At 50.3% G+C, this 19,493-nt stretch overlaps 1 protein-coding gene across 5 annotated transcripts; it reads right to left on the bottom strand.

Moving 5' to 3' along the window:
- Nucleotides 1–1,659: 1,659 nt before the first annotated feature.
- Nucleotides 1,660–18,796, bottom strand: MAP6D1 (MAP6 domain containing 1). Of its 5 annotated transcripts, XR_014229114.1 has the most exons (4): nucleotides 18,280–18,796; nucleotides 6,370–6,487; nucleotides 6,075–6,227; nucleotides 1,660–3,717 (listed from the first exon to the last, which is right to left on the bottom strand). XR_014229114.1 is itself a non-coding variant. In XM_082320933.1 (3 exons), the coding sequence occupies exons 1-3, from the start codon at nucleotides 18,786–18,788 to the stop codon at nucleotides 3,691–3,693; spliced, it is 705 nt and encodes a 234-aa protein (XP_082177059.1). In that variant the 5' UTR covers nucleotides 18,789–18,796; the 3' UTR covers nucleotides 1,660–3,690. The 5 variants fall into 5 exon arrangements, 4 of the variants coding, with proteins under 4 accessions (XP_082177059.1, XP_082177061.1, XP_082177058.1 ...); XM_082320933.1 differs by lacking the exon at nucleotides 6,075–6,227 and having other exon boundaries at nucleotides 1,660–3,768; XM_082320935.1 differs by lacking the exon at nucleotides 6,075–6,227.
- Between the last annotated feature and the right edge of the window lie 697 nt (nucleotides 18,797–19,493).

Below are 19,493 nucleotides of genomic sequence, written 5' to 3'. Positions count from 1 at the left end.
CACCCCTTCTGTGCCATCTCTGCCCTGGAAAACACAGCCTCTCTGGGCTACATGACACCAACATCGATTTGTGGTAAACCAGGTTGGTCCTTAGGATCATATGTTACTGCAGTGGCCAAGATAGAGGAAATCAGTATGAATAAGGCAGAGGTGATTGGTTTGCATCTGATTGTTCACCCTCCAAGAAATTAGTGCAATGCAAAGAGAAATGTGCAGTTTATAAAAGCAGGCAAATCATTAATGTGCTGCTTGTGAACTTCCCAAGTTCAGGTAATGAGAACTGTCCTGAGCAATGGAGTATTTACCAGACCAGAGCTTCACCGGCGCATGTAGAAGTGCAGGTGTTCACAGCTCCCTGCATAGTGGATGCAGCTGGCACAAAACTCACCCTCGGCATCCCAACAGGCCAGGTGTCAGCAAGATGGAACGGAACAAGCAGGTTCAGTGTCACCCTATAGGTAGTAAATTATAATGCTTCAGGTGTAAAACCTTCCTTTTAAAGGACATTTCTTTATGTGTCAAATAACCCTTGTTTGCAGTGTGATTCACAGTTGGAAAGCCTTGATGGACTTGGACATGAACCCAGAGCAATTAGGAAGACAAATACTAGCGTGAGAGCAGCATTGGAAGCAGTCCCGGCATCGTGCCTCGCTGGAGCCTGCAAAACCTGTGTAGATTTGCCCTCTTCAGAGGAACTTGGTGTGATGCCTTTTGATTTGGCTGAGGCAGGCACTTTCCATGCAAAATCAGGTATGTTGCAGACATCAGCAGCCAGTTGCATCGCCCTGTCCCTTGCAGTGGTAAGTACCTGCTTGGTTTTCCTTCCATTCATCCCTCCTGTAGTTGGAGCCAGGCAACAGCTCGTGAGCCTTTGGCTTTCTCCTGGAAGTCTTCTGAGGCAGAGCTGGAAGAGCTGGGATAGGACTATCTGGGGAAGCTGGTTGTACCTTCGGCACCTTTACTCACCAAACTGTTCTTGGGAGCAACTGTAAAGTGATGATCTCCCTTAAAATTCAAAGCTAGCCCCATTTTCCTGTGATCTGTGTGAGATGGCAGAGTGAAACTGCGGTGAAACGTAAGTTGCTCGTCCCTTTCTGCTAACAGGGCACGCTGTGGGCGCCGCTGAAAGCCAGTGTTGAGAGCACGGCACCTGCATCAGAGTGGATCTAACCTCTGTGTCCCTGATGTTGAATGTAACAAATTAGCATAATGGATTCATCCCCTTTTCCCCTTCATGTTGATGGCCTGCTTGCTGAATACTTTTCTTTCCCTTTGAAAATGTCTGGGAAAAATCCCGTAAGTGATTATGAATTCTGCAGAGCAACAGCTTTCCTTTGGAAAGCAGTTGTGCTTTCCAATCAGCAGTCAGGCCACAGCTTGAAATGTGCCTCGGAAGCCATTCTTGCTAGGGTCGTGCCTGCAGATAAGCTTGAGGAGTAAGGAATTGGCTGCTGATGGCTGTGAATGCAGTCGGGCGTCTCCGCGACACCTTGCTTAGCGTCCTGCATGTGCAGCTGTGCGAGAGAAATGCAGTGAAAAATTGTCCTGCAAGGTTGAACACCCAAGGGTTATGTTTTACAACAAAAAAAAAAAACTGGGAAAGAGCCAATAGCCAAAATACATTTTAATTTATTAAATCAAATCCAGTCCATTTGATAAAATACAAGCTTATTATATTACCAGTTTGTTTAGAACTGGGTTGATTTTTTTTTTTTTTTTAAGAAATACAGTGAATTAAGAAGAGAGATTGAATAGACAATTTATCCTTTTTTTTTTTTTTTGCTGTTAATAAAGTCCAAGATTGAAATGAACTTAAATTGTTTGAACAAAACTGTTAAAAACATTATAAAGAGATTAAACAAGCAGATTGAATTCTTAGAAACATCTAACATGCAAAACCTTTAGTACAGTTTGAATGCTTCAAATGAATCTCCTGAAAAATGAATCTCCTGAAAAATTATTTTGGCAAGCACTGGTATTACTGTAGGTTCCTCTGGGTCCAGGGATGAGTGTGGGAAGTGCCATCCCTTGTGCCAACCAACCGCAGCTTACTGCAGATGTTACCTCTTCTCGTGGTTGTGTTCGGTCCTGCTAGGGTAACGAACAGAGGTGGCACCATTAAATTCTCACATAATGCAGTGGGAAGATGCTGTCTGCGTGTATTCCAAATACAATCCACATGCCAAAAGTTCAAAAATCGTTCATATGGGAGTTATCAGCAATGCATACATGTTTGCAGAGTCCCCAAAGTTCATGAAATTTGCCTTCGACTTCCACTAGTAGGAAGGTGAAGAAAAAAATCCTCCTGTGTTAAAAGTCCTTTTCAGTACAGATGAATGAATATCCTATCACTGTTCAAGTCTGAGGATAGTTTCCTTTTGTTCTAGCCAATACATTTGTGTCTTCCAAATGCGTAAAGTAAAAGTTTTTCAATTTTTTTCCCCAAAATAATCAGCAAAACCATGAAATAAGCAGTAGACTAATTATCTTGCATAAGTCATTGAGATAGAAACTGTAAACCCACTACAGTCTCGATGAACAAACGCTAAAAAATGGTTTCTTTAAACACATGTACCTCAGCAAAAGTTAAATGCACACCAATCTAAAAAAATCAGCTTTACAATGATGATACTTAAAATGGCCTATCTTAAAAATGAAGGATGTCTTACATTCTACGTTACGTTTTTCTTTAAGAAGAGTTTCCAAGTAACATTCGCTTCTGGTTGTTCCTAGCATTAGCATTACCAATATACAGGCAATAATTTAGGAATTTCAAGGCAATATTTTCCACCTTGCATATGCAAAGAGTTAATATTTATTAAAAGTATAAGCATGTCCTTTTCATTAAAGGATCACAAATTGCTTCAGGTAAAATCCATATACAATATTTACACTCACCCTAACAGCTATACAAATTACATAAATATTTTAGATCCTCTGGAGTCTGGTAGGTGCCTAGCTGACTGTCCATGCAATCCTCTCCGCACCAGGCTGGTGGGTGGCTGTCAGGGCTGTCTCCCGAAGTTTGGTCCCCTCTTGCTCCTGCGTCAGCCCACCAACTTTGGCAATAGCCAGCTTTCCAGCCTTAAAGCCCCAAGACACTGCGTGTGCCAGTTTTATTTTAGAGTTCGATGGTGCTGGCTTCCTCCAGCTTCTAAAACAACCCTGGAAGTTCAGACCAGCCCCTTTGATGCTATGGTTTCTGGTGATGCCATTTGAGGTCCTATTTCCAAAACCCCCTAAGAAGCTCAGAAGTCAGCCAGACACTCCCCGTCTTTCACCAGCCTACTTAGAGGGTGCTGCTAAATAAAACTCTTTTTGGTTTTAATTATCCATCCCGCTTGTGATTGTTTTCCCTCCCACCCCGTGTAGTTAAGCATAGGGATGTTGCCTGCAATACTGCCTTTGCTGCCCAAAGTCAATCTCCTAATGTGATGCCAGCTGGCATAGTAACGAACCTGCTCCTGTGAATAACTAGGTCACTCCTTGCAGCGTGTCTTGCCAGTTCTGAACCGAGCGCTTTGCGATTTGTTGTGTTAACAGAAATTGTGTGTGCATATCATTAATCACTGGAGCTGCTTTTGACAATACCGGTTCTTTGATCTTAACACTCCTCATGAAAATTGCATAGTGATACATCTTAACAGAAACGCCGCGTTTAAGCTGCCTGGGTGTGAGGAGGGTCCAGGTTCACACATTGAGGATCCGTGATGGCGCCTGGAAAACAGCAGAAGGGTTGGGGGAGAACCTGGTCTTCACCTCTGGGATCTAGTGGGGTGAGGGGGAGAGAAACGTTAGTGCAAGACAGGGTGCGACTGTCTGGAGAGTTTGAGGGGTCTGGAGCGTTGTGATAATCTATCTGCTCTCCCCTGTAACGTGCCACTACCCGACAAGCGCTAGCTCTCGGCTGGGCGTCGATGAGACTGGCCTCGCCGTACGGGGTGAGTCAAGGGCAGGTGTGATGCTGCGCCACCGAGGAGGGGCTTTGCTGTAACCCAGCCTTTGGACCCTGAGGTGTGTGGTGTGATGCTGGATTTAAGTGAGAGGAATGAGAGTGGTGTGTGTCTGGTCCTTAACCTTTTGGAGAATGCCATCCAGGCTCCGTCAAAACGCTCTGCTGTAATGCTTTATGGGGTCACAAGCTGTGTGTGCTGTGAACAGAGGCACAGACCTGGAGTATCCGAAAAACTGGTTACTGGCCGTGTCAGGCTGTGAAACTGCAAGGACTTTGATAAGGATGTAAACTCCTCAGGCCTGGAGGAAAGGTAGAGATAACAGAGGTTGCTCTCTCTGATGTCTGGAGAGTCAGAATTTCACCCAATATGTAGCTGTTGTGGTTGTACTGAAGCATGAAGGAACGCCTAGACGCTTGTGGCTTCCCTAATGCTTAAAACCCAAAGGATTTGAAACAGCACTGGCCTTAGCTGTGCATCCAGCCCAGGACTCTGGGTGAATCTGGCCATGAAAGGTGGAAAGCTTTGCTGGGTGCTGAGTATTCTGATGGCACCATCCAAGTAGAGAAAAAAGAGCAAGACCACGGGCAAAGAGAGTATAGGGAAAGCTATCGATCTGTTTGTTGTTGCATTGTTCTGATTTTTCCGTTCCTCTGGGGATGCATCTGACACGCTAAGGAAAAAGAGAAGCGTCACAAACAGCCTGTGCACAGTTCAGTAGCTGGGGAGGACCACAGTCTGAGTCCTACACATAGGCTGTTGGGGCACAACGTAAACCTGACTCCCACGTGTCCACCAAAGCCATGGGCTTCAGGCAAGAAGTCCAAATGGCCAAGTGTAAACCAGGGAGAGTCTGACTTCTGTTTGAACTGGGAGCTCCTCAGCACCATCTTCATTCCAGACTACACCTTTCCCACGCTGCCTGTGAGAGCGGCCGCGGTGGTATCCTGGGGCTCCAGGAAACGGGACCTTTGCTTACATGGTCCAGAGTGCGGTGTCCTTGGCGGCATGTGTTTGTGTCTGGGATTCCAGTCTTCTCTTTCCCTTCCTTGAGAACTGGGATAGGGACTCTGAGGGGTTCCTCTAGGACCCTCTCCTTTGCATCCTGTCTGCGAAATAGGAAGACACTGTATTTTGCCCCTCCAGGACAAAACACATCAAATACAAGGGTCAAAATACAAGGTTTAAGGGTTAAATACCCTCTATCCTCATTGCTGCACCTCAGTAAGCAGCCCAGACTATTAAGAGCAAGGAGGAAGTTTTGGTGAGGTTTGCAAATTCTGTTTTGCCTGAGGTCACTGTCCCACTTTCAGTGGAGCTGGATATACCCATCGTGTGCCTTGTCGCAGCACTGTGCCAGCAATCCTCTGCGGAGGAGGCACTTGACTGTCTGCTGATTAAACACTTCTTCCTTGTCTCCTCCAAGGCAAAGATTTACTTTTTACGTGTGGCCCTGGAGTAGCTGCTATTACCTCTAACAGCATGGCATGCTGCGGCTGGGGAATTCAGCCCCAGCGCTGTCTCTGCTTTCTGAGTCATTCAGTGCAGCCTGTGAATGGCTTCTGTGGTTGGTTAAGTGCCGTTCTCTTTGGTGGTCCTAATGCAAAAAGCAGCTAAACCAGAGCCTCGTTGGTGTGCACTTTCCTTCTTCGTGGGGATGGGGAGTGTGTGGGGCCACAACAGGGAAAACGCTGAGTACAGAGAGAACATTTCCTCATGCGATTTTCTGTAATGCTGAGATGTATTTCGCCAACAAGAAAATGATCTTATGCTGATATAGAAGGTTGTAGAAACTTGCAGGAAAATCCCAAGGAAGTCTCAGAGGCCCAAGAGCTGTGTGGCTCGGCCGCTCACCACAGCTATATCATCCTTGGTGTTGGTAGTAGGGGCGGCTTCTGCCCTTACCGGCACGGAGGAGTTTTGTCCTGTCCGGGTGGGTGCCAGTTCCTTAGGCAGCGATCTGCAGACGTTCCCATGCGAACACCTGTGTCCGTGGTTGATGTTAGCACCAGAGGCTGAATCTCACGCTACAGCCCTAATGCTAGTGTGCACTGACAGCTCTGAGTGTGTGCAGAGGGTGTTAAATGCACCTTACGCAGAGAGAGAGAGAATGACACACACCTTGTACATAAGGTATCCAACTGAGGGAATCGCAAATCTTGAAATTCCTGACTGTCATGCAGTTTAAAATCTTGGTCTTGGGCTGAATTCTGATAAGTTACTGTATGACATTCTCTAGCATGTCTCTCTGAAAGCCAGGGATGGCCACATTACCTAATGGGCAGTGATGAAAGAGTGGTCAGTGAGGACTTGGCTTTATTCTATGCGCACCACACCAATAACAAATGAGGAGTTCCTGATGCGTACTTTGGGCTTTACTCACATTGACTTTGGGATTTTAAAAAATGTTAATTACCTTAAAATCTGCCTTGTAGCTTGTCTCTTGAACAAAATGGTCTTCTGGGATAATGAAGCCTTGCTTTGTCTTTATAGGCTTGGATGGTTTTGCTCCAGTCCATGGGCGATACTCCTGCCTGAAATGAGATTGTCAAGACAGAAGAACCCCTAAAACACAACATACTCACAGGGTACTTCTGCTCAGAGTGGTTGCAAAGCCAGAAGGCAAGGCTGGCTACAATCAGCTCATAATATTGAACTTGTCTAAGGCATACCGAGAATAAAAGAAGAACTGAGCCTAGTGGCCTGCCTCTCAGAAAGTCCAGGCTGAAAGATGCAACAGGGCACAGACTGGGCTAACTGGCTGCCCTGACTTAATTCTTCTTTTATTCCTGGCAAAATGTGCTCTCTCCCGGAGGTGCTTGGTGCTTTCCTCCTAGATAAGAAAAAGTCAGGGTGACTTTTTGCTTGATAACTCATTGACCATTACAATGTAAAACACCGGCTGACTCGTTGGCCACTTACAATGTAAAACGTCTTGGTCTGGGGCCGCGAGTGCCCAGCCCTCATGCACGTGGAGGGAGGCTGCTGACGTTCCCTTACTTGGCTTTAGCTCTCTCGACAGCAGGCGCGTTTGCCAATGTGTGCCGTGCTGCGCCTCTGCGGCAGCTCAGTCTGAAATGCATCCGAAGGGAGACACCATCTCCACTGGCAGATGCTTCCGCTGATATTTTCCTTCAGATGGAGGCAAGTGCTTTGACTTTGCATGACAATGTCCGAGAAGGCGGCACTTGGCTGACTTACTCTTGGAGCAGTGCCATCTCAGAAAGGGGTGCAGACACTGCACTGGGAAAGGGGCAACACATGTTTCGAGAGCACTGAAGAACAGCGTGGCGGGGTCTGGCTTAACTGGGCTGCCAGCTCCCCTCCACAGCCTCCCCTCTGCTTCTCTGTACCTCTTGTCACAAACAGGCTTCACTAACGCCCTCTCCGTTAGGGCTTTCTGGATGCTGCAGTAGCAGCCAACTGAGCCGGCTTGTTTGCTCTCAGGAGAAGACATAAGTCTGCTCTTTTTGTGTACGTATCTCTGGCAACCAATTCAGGCAGCTTCTGTAGCAAAAGGAGAGGCGACTAACGAAGCTGTGAAAATTTTACATTCATACCCTGGCGTATTTAAATAATAACTGAATTTTGCTAGCTGATTATAGACAGAATCAAGGGGTAAGACTGACTCCTGAGCCATGTCCAGGCTAGGGAAATAGGCTGTGTTTTAAAGTGCCAAGCTTAGCTTTGGTCACAGCCTTCCTAATTTTCATTTTTTCTGAGCATGTTATTTGCTATTTTGATAGTAGCTGCAAATTCTTCTTTTAAAAATCTTATTTCAAGTGTGTAAGTGTGGAGTATTATTTTAGAATGTGTAGTTTGGTCTCAATCCTTTTAGTATATTACCAAAATATCCACTGCTTGTTTTATGCTAGATTTCTAAACATAGACTCAGCCTTAAAATGCTGCCTCTTTTCTTGGTTGACTCGTAGATACAGGGTACAACCCTGGACTATATCTAAGCCAGTGAGAAACCAGCATGCTAACAAAATTAATTCTAAAAATTAAGTTACTGTTTCTTGACTGAGCGAGCTGCCAGCACTGGCCTCCTGTGAGGGCGGATGAGTGTGGGTGCAGGCAGAAGGAAACGGGCAGAAGCCCGCAGCTGGGGCTGACAGCAGTCTGTCAGCTGGAGTGGAGGTGGAGTGAGTTCTTAAATCCACTCAGTTAGTAACGGATATTGCTCTGCAGAAAAGCTTCCTGCCCATCGGAAAGCAAAACCAGGCCCCTGTCAGGGCTGTCTATGTGCACTGCAAATCTTGTCTCTAATCGGTTTGCGCTTGCTGTTCTGAGCTGCCACCTTCCACCTTCTCTGCATCTTGCTGTTCAAGCTTGCTCAGGCAGCAGGTTAAGTGCCTGCACAGCTCTCCCAGTGCTGGTGGTGCAGTTCCTGCTGCTTTAGCACCTCAGGATAAGGAAGCAGCTTTGCAGAAAGGCGATTTTGGCCAAGCGATGCCCCAAGAAGGCAACCTTTCAGCAGGGATTCCCAGATACGTGTGAATGCTGGGTTAAATCTGAGCTCTGCTCTGCTGCGCAGCCAGAGGGAGGACACACAGTTACTGGGCAAAATAGGAGCAAAATGGTACAAAGCCATCAATTACATCCCAGCAGTTTCCAGGAACTGGAATCTGCCACCCCACATAAAGCTGGATTGCCTCAAGGATGCTGGTGGCATTGATTCCTAACTATTCACCCTCATGCCGGCTGGTCTCCCCGCTGCATTACACTGCAATGGAGTGTGTCCCCAGCTTTCAATGAATGACTGTGCCGCCTGTTTCTGCAGCCAGCTCTGTCTCGCTGCTTTGTAGCAGATCATTTGCTGATTTGGCAGGCCCCCAAACACAGCCCTTTTGGATCTCGGGACCCTCAATTTGGCTGGAAGCCAAATTGTTCTCCTCTCAGCCTGGATAGCCAAAACTAGTTCTAAGGCACCTACAAGCAATGAGGAAATGCTCAGCCTTCACCCATAGAAAAAGAAATGTGAGGACAGATACAGCCGTGGCTCAGATCCACAGGAGCGTTTCTTATTTGGACCCAGCGTTTCCTCCTGGGCAAACCCAGGACTCCGAGCCACAGGGAAGGGCTGGGCAAAACAGAGATGACTTATCCCCTTTGGGAGCTGGGGTACTTGAAACAAAACAAGAAATTAAAATGACCACCTTTGGTCCAGAAAGCACAGCTAACTGAATTTGCTCTGTCTTTCAGCTTGCAGGACACATGCACTCATCTCCAGCTGTATAGTCAAGTCAGAAGGAACACGAGCCCAAATACCAGTTTGCTGACTTGACTAGAAATCAGTCATGAGTGGAGTCAAAATACATGAGCTACTCAGAGCCTGGGGAAGAGGAACAACCTCTTTTTAATGTTACTTAGTTGAAGATGTCAAGTGTCAAGATTTAATGACTGTCTCCCCCCTTGTACTCCCTGGTGCAACGTTTGCTCCCTGTGCTTGAGGAAGCCAAAGTGTCAAGTCCAGCTCAGCCGGTGCATTGCCTCTCCCGCCCTTCCCCATGTCCATCACCGCAGGTGGTGGCTTGTCCAAGATCACAAAAGCAGCAGTTATTAGCAAGAGAACAGCATGGTGGGAGAGGAAATTACAGAAATGGCATGGAGAAGGAGAGCGCCCTGCATGGTGTGCCATCCAGCTGCTGCTGGGGATGAACACAAGACATTGACTGTTGCTGCTGGAGATAGCCATCTTCGTCCTTCCTGCAGTACCCCTGCTCCTCCTCCCCTCATCCCTAGACAGCAGCAGTTGTCAGGTTACTTGGGGGCTGCAAGGACCTGCAGTGGAGGGGAAATAGCCTCCAGGCCCATAACTCAGTGTCCAGGCTCTCTTCAGGTTCTGTTTTGCTCTCCATTGTTACAACCTAGAGGTGAGACTTTTGATCTCCATAAATAGAAATGACCCAGTGGTATTTAGAAGTACTAAAGCACTGAGGTTGTGAAAGAACATGGCCTCCTGAGTTGTAGGAAGGGTTTAAAATAGTAGAGATCAAAAGGGAAGGGCTGCTTTTTGTGTACTGCTGTTGCTTCACATCTGACTCGCTCTAGGAAGGAATAAGAAGCAGCTTTTTGCAGGTGGCTGCCCCGTTACTCTGTGGAACTGCTTTGATCACATAAATTACTGGTTTCTCGATCATTTCTTTGCTCTTTCTCGTAATTGGTTAACAGAGCCCGGGGAAAGGTGTTTCTTCTTCTTTAATGTGTCAGGATGAGTTGTCTGGAGGGGAGGGTTTGGATCAATGCAGTGTGGGGAGCCAGGAGGCTTGTGGCCTGCTGGGACAGTTTAAGCCCCAGTGGTGACAGGAACTGGAGCAAGTGGGAGTACAGCTAATCTGTATGCTAGAAACAAAAAGTGTTGGACTATAATTACCAGAGGGTTACTATGAAGCCTGGCTTTGAAGAGAGCTGTTTCAGTGAGCTGGTGGTTGTGTGCCATCTCCCTCCGCGGGTGAGCAGGACCACCCGTACCAGGGCTGTCAAACAGCCTAGACGGAGGTCAGGCGGGGGGTGTGCTCCCATGGGCTCTCACCATGGTTCACCATGTGGCCTCACAGACTTCAGGGCATGATTTGGGAATGATGGATTCAGGACTGGACCTTCTGTTCCTTCCAAACACAGCATGCTGCTGCTGCCAGCTCTGCCTGCTGCGGCTCAGGCTGCTGTGAGCCACGCGGCTGCTGGCCCACGTGTTGCCTCCAGCTCTCTCCCTGTCTCATGTGCTCCACAAATATTTTCTGGCCTTGCAGAGAAAGCTGCCCGTGAAATCTTTTTGATTTCATTGACCTAGTGAAAATCTAACCTAGAAAGCTTTTTGATTTCACTGAGATGGAGGGCATTTCTACTGGGTGTGGGGAGGCAGAGGGTGGAAATCAAATATCAACCATGCTGTTCGCAATGCTGGGGCTGCCATTTCCAGCCAGAGTTACCTTCAGCATTTATAGTATTCCTTTGCCTCATAGTATGCCACCAATGCCATCACAGTTGGCACTTTAGTACCTCATCTTTATGTCATGATTTGCTTCACATGATTAATCATCAGTGGTGTTTGGAGCCACTGCATTCTGATCTGAATTCTCTCAGTGCCAGGAGGCACACAAGGCGCGAACATCGTTCTTCCACTTCGATCGGTCTGCGGCTGCGTGCCATGCCGCTTCCCAAGAGTTCCAGCCTGCACCATTCCTCTCAACCCAGGTCGTTTTTGGGCGACCCCGCTTTCTTCTTCCTTTTGGAAGGGCCACAGCGCAGTCTTCTGTTGGTTTTTTCCTCAGGACATGACCGATCCAGTTCCATCTCCTCCTCCTCACTTCATTACTGATTTTCTCCATCTCAAAGTTGATGCTCGTCGTTTCTGCAACTTTTTTTTTTTTTTTCCAGGAGGAGGTAGTTGGCCTCCTGCCCAACCCCCATGACTTGGAGGGACAGTGGTTTTTCTGTCAGGGTGGCCTTCCCTTAGGCTGCGTTGGTTCGCGGCACCTTCTTCAGTTTTATCCGGTGCACCCTCCAGAGAGGGATCCCCTATCCACCACCCAGGGGACGCGCCTTCTAGCCGTGCAGCCCCAGCCGAAGGGGAGCCACTGCATTACAATCCCATTTCTCCTTTGAGAAATAGAGAAAAAGGCTCATCCTGTAGAGCTGAACATAACTCTCAGCTACACTGCCTGAGCTAGTCTGCATTTATTCTTCCACTGCCCTCTTCCTTCTCATACCCAGCAACGCCAGTGAGAATTAAGCAGCATAATTTGTCCCATTTTCCTTTCAGAAGAAAAGTTGTGTGCACAGTTTGGGGGTCCCTGTTATTTTCTTTTCAAAGCACACACTACCCTAGATGTCTGTTGGGGAAGCCAGGCTGGTGTGCACAGGGTTCAGGCAGAAGGTGGTGGGGTATGAAATAGCACCCCGTTTGCAATGCAGCTCCTCGCAGGTGCTCAGGCAGGTTGCTGACACAGCTGCGCAGCCGCCCCTTCAGACAGGACAGTTTTATTTTGCCCAGGCAGAGCTGGGCAGCCAGTGGTGCTCTCCCAGAGGATAGGCCGTGTCTGCTTATGGCAAAGACCTGCACAGATCAGGGCGCTGTGACATCTGGTCAACAGAGGGTTGCAAACTGCATGAGTCATGGATGCAGCAGGGAGAGCTCTGGGATGGATAAAGCCAGGAGCCCTCCTGGATAGCAGAGCCATTAAACTGCTTTTCCTCCGAGCTATGTCAGACACCGGTGGGGTGCTGGAGGCCCTTCCAAGCCTTGGACACGGGAGCAGATTGTGCTCATTCTCCTATCCAGGCAAAGAGCACAGTGCGAGGACAGAAATGAGGGAAAGGCAAGACTGAAGGAGAGACAAAGCTAGAGGGGTAGAGGAAAGACATAGCAGAGGGGTAGAGAGACCAGCACAGAAATCACAGAGGAGGAAAGCAGAAGACACCTGGATGCTTCCTGTCTCAGCTCTCACCTGTAGCAAGGCCAGGCAGTACTTGGAGCTGCTCATAACTCACAGGAAAGAAGCAAGAGCAAAAGACTGGACTGAAATGCCTGGAAAAAATCCTTAAGCCTAAAACTATTGTCTTAGTGTGAGTTTTGGGGGCTTACTCTGCTCACAGACAGATCCCCGAGGAAGGAGCACTTAGAGTGGTGTGACAGGACAGGCAGCTGCTTCCCTCGTATCGGAGCTGTGTGAATGAACGTTTGTGGGTAGGTCTTAGGGTCTTGACTTCTGTCATTATCCCATTTCCCACTCTTTCCCCTTTTCCTCTAACATAAGTTGGGATGTACTTTGAGTGGAGGAAATTCCTCCTACCTTTATGCAACAGCTTTGAATCTTCCCCATTTCAGTTCTGCAGCATACTTTGCAGAACAGACATCCTCTCTTGAGCCACTATTTCCAGCCCGCCCCCCTCCCCGCCTCCTCCCACAGCTCTGTCCCCCTCCAAGCCCTCCCTTCCCGCAGCCAGGCTATGCAAGACACAGCAAGTCCCTCTGGATCCATCCCAACGCCTGCACCAAGCAAGCTTACTTCTTAAATAGCGTAAAAATCAGGGGCTTCAGTATTAATTTCCCCAAGCAGCAAGATACTTAAGAATGTAAAGATAACTGTAAGCCTTGATTATAAAAGCTTTACTCCTATTATTAAGGATAAGCATGTGTTTAAATATCTTGCTGGATCAAGGATGGAGCTCCTCATACGCAGCACTATTAACCCTGCCAGCTCAGGCGTGTGCTGTGATCCTATACTCTGCTGAACATGAGTACAGGTATTTTCTCTGATTTCTTCTGCACAGCTGAAATAAGATATTTTTCAACGTGAAGCAGTCACCACAGTTCACCTTGCCCTTCTGCACCAGCACTATGTGAAGGCAGGTGAATAGTATGGACAGCAAAATATGGGGAAAAGTGTCATTCCCCTTCATTCTGCGGGATCTCCCCTGGTGGAGAGGATGTCTCTGCTCCTGGTCATGGTGCAGCAGCATATGCTCACACAAGTAGGTGGGAGTTCAGTTTGCCGAGGGATCTTCCGCCCTGCTATTCCCAAAAGCACTAGCAATGGCACATGAGGCTCTTTCTCCTTAACGACCCCAGCTCTTTACACATTTTCTTTTCATCAAGGCAACAAAACAAAATTGCTTGCTCTGGGTAAGCTGATCTCAAGGCCCTCAGTTTGGGCTGCTTCACTCCTGTGCCTCCCACCTGTGAACAAGTCAGGTGTTCTCGACTCTCACACCCACTCAAAACACCTAGAGTGTGGAAACACCAACTGCAGAGATTAGGCTTTGCTCGGGGCTGGCATTCTGGTTTTGTGCAGTCAATCCTCCGCCTTCCCCAAGTGCTAATACAAGCAAAGCCGATGGGTGGGGGAAGAAGAGGCAAAACAATTGTTCGCAGCTCCAATGTGACATTTTCACTTACATATTTGAAGTGCTTTCCAGAAACTGGCAGGTTACCGAAGGGAAAACTGAGGTCTGCAGTGACTTAAAGAAATACAGCTGAGCCTTGAACAGGGCTCTGCTCCCAGAAATACCAGCCCTGGCAGAGAAGTTGTGCCCTCATCCCCATTGCCTTCTAACAAGGTAAGAAGATGACCTCCAGAGAACAGAGCCAGCTGGAGATACCTGCTGACAGCATCAGCTTCTCTCATCCACTGTAGAAGAGAGCTAAGTAAAGCACTTATCTATTTCTAAAATATCTGCTAAATGCAATCAAGACCTAGTACTACAGTTAATTGTGTGCAAAGTCAGAAGTACACAGCACCTGCAACTCACTGCTGAAAGAGAGAAGCCACTTCCATGACCCCAAAGGACAAACCCTTGGGAAGCTGCAGAGGGGGCCGCTACGCGCTTCCTTCTGCCTCCTCCAGAATCACTACGGTGTAATCTACTGCAACCCTCTGCAGCAGTCCCCAGGATCTTTTCACAGTTGGAGCACTTCCCATTTTAGCCTTTCAAGTGCAGCTTGTATCGATCTGCCTTGGTCTGTGTGCCTGAGCTCCCCCCACGTAGCCCAGTTAGGGTTTACCTTTATTCAGAGCCTGCAGAACTCCAGCCGAAATGCAGGGACTGGAGACAGCAGGTGCCCCAAATATCTGGGGACATGGGGCAATAGTTTGGAGAGCAGGTATCTATGCTGTCCTTCCAACCTTTATACAGAGTTATTCTTTCAAAATTAAAAATATCTCTGCTTCCTCAGAGGTACAGGTATTCTTCCAACACGCCCTCCACCTTTATCTTTCTTTTGGCCATAGAAAGACTCCCACTAGACGTCACTAGGAATGGGACTGGTTGTCTTGTCTTGGTCACTGGTGCTGGGGGTGGGTTTATTTTGTTCTGGTAAACGCCAGGTCAGGCTGGCTGGCTGCACTACATACAACCAGTTTTGTATGCAGCTGAGTTTCCTTCTGTGCTTAAAAAAAGAGTGCCAAGAGAAAGATGTAGTAGGAACTTGCAGAATGAAATCTCACAGGAGCAGTGCACTGATGCACAAATGCATATCAGACGGTGCTGAATGTTACAGGGAACTCACTGCTACACTTGGGTGCTCTACAGAAACAAACATGCAATATGTTGTTGTAGAACCACGCAGTCAAAATCCCTGAATTAAAAAGAAACAAACAAACAAACCACAAAACCTAAAAAAAACCCACCATCACCTTACAGAATTAAGCAAGAAAACCACCACTGCCATTAAAAGCTTGGAGTGGACCATGTATCAATGCCAACCTTCCTGCACTACCCTGTTCAAGCCAGTCTTTCCTTCTCTTCAGATCTTTTGTCTTTCACATTAAGCAAGCCCAGCCAGCTGCTGAGACCTGACAAAGTCACAAAACACAGCTGGAGGCTGCTGACTGGCAGCGTCCACACAGCAAGAGCCTCGTGGTGCGTGCCCGACCCGGCTGGGGGCAGAGCCTGCTGAAGCACCTGTAGCACATAGGGCTCAAATGACCCATTTCTTCTGAGAGCAGACACAGCTGACCCCACACACAGAGCCTGGTCCTCAGGGCCACCCTACCTGCTCACAGGGCTGAGCCGTAGGGAAGGGCTGATAAAGGGGGAAAACGAGGAATCTCCCCAAAGTTATCCCTAGCAAGGAAATGAGAGTGTCTAACCAAAAACGTGTGTGTTTTCCACACCTTTGCTCCTCTCTAACCATCTACCTGCAGTGGCTCCTGCCTGCACGTCTCTCTGCAGGACACGGTCTCCCTTTTCCCAAACCCCCTGAAGACATTATGTGGTTCACCAACCTTCTCCTCAGGACCCAGGAGCCTCCAGCTGCTCCAGGTAAGAGAAGCCCCCCCGTCCCGCCCCTAGCACAGCTGATCTGCCCTTCCTGCTTCCCCCGTGCTGCCGCCTCACCTGCGGGTGGGTGCAGCCTACAAGAAGTGGGGCAGGTCCCTGCTGCCAAAGGGTAGAAGAGCTGTGCATGGCCACCAAGGGACAGCTTCATGCACAACTAAGGTCCTCCTGGCCTTTGTCAGAGGGGAATATGAAGAACATCAAACCTTAATGGTATTGTTCAGCTACTGCCTGAAGGTGACGTAAATGTTTGCGGACTGCAATGCTGCCTTTGGAAAATAATAAGGTAAGAGGAAAGGAGGACTGAACTGTAGTGGTGTTAGTGGAAATGTCCTTGAGGTTGTGAGTGCTCAGCTCACAGAAGGTGGGTGTGCTCTGGATTGCCCCTTCCCTGCCTCAGACCGGGGGAGTGCTCCTGGGGCTCTGGCGTGACTGAAGCTACCAAATACAAACCTAGTGCCCCAAGTGTAACTGAAAACAAGTGTGAGCAATTCTGCCAAGTACCTGCTTAGTGTTTTGTTTGTTTGTTTGTTTTTAAAAAAAAGCAACAAATCTAAATCAAGATAGACTCTTGCAGCCTGTGAAGCTATTGTGCACTTTTCTCCTGCTGTTTGTTGTGACTCCTGCGTGCTCAGTAGTATGAGAATTTCTTAAATTTGCATTGTACCAGATGATAATCCAAAGTAACTGTGGGAATTAGTGGAGTAAGAGAAAAGTGGCTTGACTTGTATAGTCCTGTCTGCCTTAGTTGTACTATATAGCCTTCAAACTGCTTAAAGGTTTTATGTGCGAACTCTGTCCTGGTGTGGCTGCCCTGGCTTGTGCCTCCATCCTCATCCTGCACTGCTCCTCCTGTCAGCCACGAGTTCCTCGACTACACTGAAGTCTTACTTTTTGTAAAACTTGTTTTGATTTGTGTGTTGGTATGTTGTCCCAGCCAGTACTTCGTTGTGTGATCTGTAAACTTCTTGCTCTTTCATGAGAGTAGTTGAGAGCCCCGTGTAAGAACAGGCAAGTCAGAAGGAAGAGAGGTGTGAGAAGTGACTCTGCTGAGCGTTCGAACGGCTGTAGGGAAGCTGCAGCTCTAGTGCAGGTTAATGCACCCTTCCTCTGGGGTCAGGCTGAAGAAGCGAGGGAGCCTTCAATAACAACGTGGAGATGGATGTGTTTCTGAAAGATGAACCTTGCTAGTCTTGTTCTAGGCGGGTTTCCCTGAAGTAACTCCTGTGCTGCTTTGAAACTTAAAAGTGCTTTTCTTCAAAAATAATCACTACTCTGTGATTGTCCTGTGAGACGTGGCAAAAGATAAAATAGCGCATAAATTCAAGCGCTGCAGTTAGTTATCGTTCCAGAGCCTGTATGTTAACTGCACTAGCACCAGGGCAGCTGCCTGTGTGGGGAGGAGTGGGATAAGCAATACGCTCTCCTCTACAGGCCTGTAATCCTTCCCAGGGCCCCCAGTGTGTTTGTCTTAAAAGCTCTATGATAAATAATCTAATGAATTGCAATTATGAAGAGAAATGTCTCCTACCTAATAGATAATAAGTGTCTAAATACTTGGGACTCTATTGGAATAAAAATAATTACTCTATTAATATACCTCATAGGCATATTAAAACCTGCCAAACATCATTATGAGGGAGCGTGTGGTAACAACGTGAAACTGGCACAATATTCAACAGCAGCCTTGTAGGAGCCGAAATCCCCTCTCCTCCCATGGTGGGCGTCAATGAGAACAAGGGTTGAATTTAGGGGCATCCCGCCCGATTGCTTGTTCCAGAAAATAAAGTTTCTGTAATCAGTCATACCGATCACAGGGAAAGGAAGGCATCAATAACGTAAATCGCTAATGACTTCTAAAGGCTCTTTGGGAAAGGTAGTTTGTGACAATTTTTCCTGTTACCCATAAGCTGGCATATCTTGGGGGATTTATCCCCTATGTCTTTGCGTCCAACTAATCTTTGAGGCAATAACTGGCTCATCTCGGATGTGGCGTTCCAGGAGTTTTAAAGGGAGAAGCCGATGGCACTGACGGCTGCGGGGAGCGCGGCCCAGCGCGGCTGCCGGGTGCGGCGGCCCTGGGCAGCCCCAGCCGCCGGCGCCGCCCGGCCGCGCCGGGGACGGACGGCACCACGGATCCCCCGCCTCGCCCCCTCACCCCGCAGCCGCGGAGGGGCCGGGAGACGCGGGGCGGCTCAGCGGGCGGCCGCCGTGCGCACCCGCGGCCGGCCCCGCTGCAGAGGCGCGCAGCCGGGGCCCGCCGGGCCGGGCCGGGCCGGCGCAGCCGGGGTCGGGCACCCGCCCGGGGCACAAGCCACGCTTTTAAGGGCTGCGCTTCCAAAAGCAAAGGCGGCTTTGGCGACAGGCTGAGCCCGCCGGCGAGGCGGCAGCCCCCGCTCCCCGTGGTTACGGCTTCCCCCCCCCCCCCCCCCCCGCCCGCCGCGGCCGATGCCGGCGCCCCCGCCCCGCGGCGGCGCGTCCCCCGCCCGCGGCAGGGACCCCCGGGCCCGGGGCGGGCAGCGGGGCGGCCCCCCGGCCCGGTTACCTGTAGGAGGTGGTGTGGCCGCCGTCCGCCTGCGAGCGCGGCCGGAGCTGCTCGGGGCCGCCGCAGCCGTCCGCCGCCGGCCTCCCGCCGCCGCCGGGCAGGGCGCAGGCGGCGCGGCCCGGGGCGGGCTGGGGGGCGGCCCCGTCCCTCCCGCCGCCGCTGCTGGCGCTGACCCAGGGGAAGGCGTCCCTCCTCGGGAGGGGCCAGGCTCTGAAGTCCCGCCGGTACTGGGTCTCCGCCGCGAAGGGCTCTCCGGCGGCGACCGCCCGGCCCTTCCTGCGGCCGCCCGCCTTCCCCGCGGCGGCGGCCGGGTCCCGCGGGCGGGGGGCCGGGGCGGGCGGCCGGGCGCTGCCCCGCGGGGGGGCCGCGCCGCGCTGGGGCGCCCCGTCCTCCTGCTCCTCGATGTCCGAGTAGTTGTGGATGGTGAGCGGCACGGAGAGGTCGGACTTGTCCAGCTGGCTCCAGAAGCGGGCCAGGCAGCACACCCGGCTGATGCAGGGCCAGGCCATGGCCGCGGCCGCAGCCCCCGCCTCGCCCGCAGCGGCGCCCGCGGCTCCGGCGCCCGCAGCCGGCCGCGCACCCGGCTTCAGCCCTCATCGGCGGCAGCCCCTCCTCCCGCCGCCCCCTTCCCCCGGTAACGACACCCCCGCTCCGGGACTGCGGCCCGCACACGTGACCCGGGCTGCCGGTGCCGGCGGGGGCCGGCGGCGACGCGGGGAGAAGCCGCCGAGACCGGACCCGGCGCCGGGCCGCGCTGCCCCCGGGCGACGCTGCGGTGCGGCGGAGCCGCGCCGGCCGCCTCGGGCAGGGAGCGGCTCTGCCGCCCGGGTGCGCCCCCGGGTCCGGACGCCCGTCCTGGCGCGCCGGGGGCCCGCGCCGTTCCCGGCCGCGCCGCAGCGCCTCAGGCGCGGGCACCGGCCCGGCAAGGGACGGTGCCCTGCTGCCGGCGTGCCGCGGCTCCTCGTAACGCCGAGCCAGCCGTAACCATTTCTGATTAGAGAAAGCATTTGTGTACGAAACCTGGTATTTATAAAACAAGTGATCCTGATGAGCCATAGCAGCTTTGCGATGTTAGTTTCAAACACCCCCCACCCCCCCCAGTTAACACCCCCCTTCTCCATTTACATCAACAGTTTTGACCACTTCACTTTTAAAATATTGATGAAAATCCAAGCGTCCATTATATATTTAACATAGGATCCGCATCATTTACT

Source organism: Platalea leucorodia (assembly GCF_965183815.1).
Source record: "Platalea leucorodia genome assembly, chromosome: 8".
Lineage (NCBI taxonomy): Eukaryota > Metazoa > Chordata > Aves > Pelecaniformes > Threskiornithidae > Platalea > Platalea leucorodia.
This window is presented reverse-complemented; position numbering and strand designations above follow the sequence as displayed.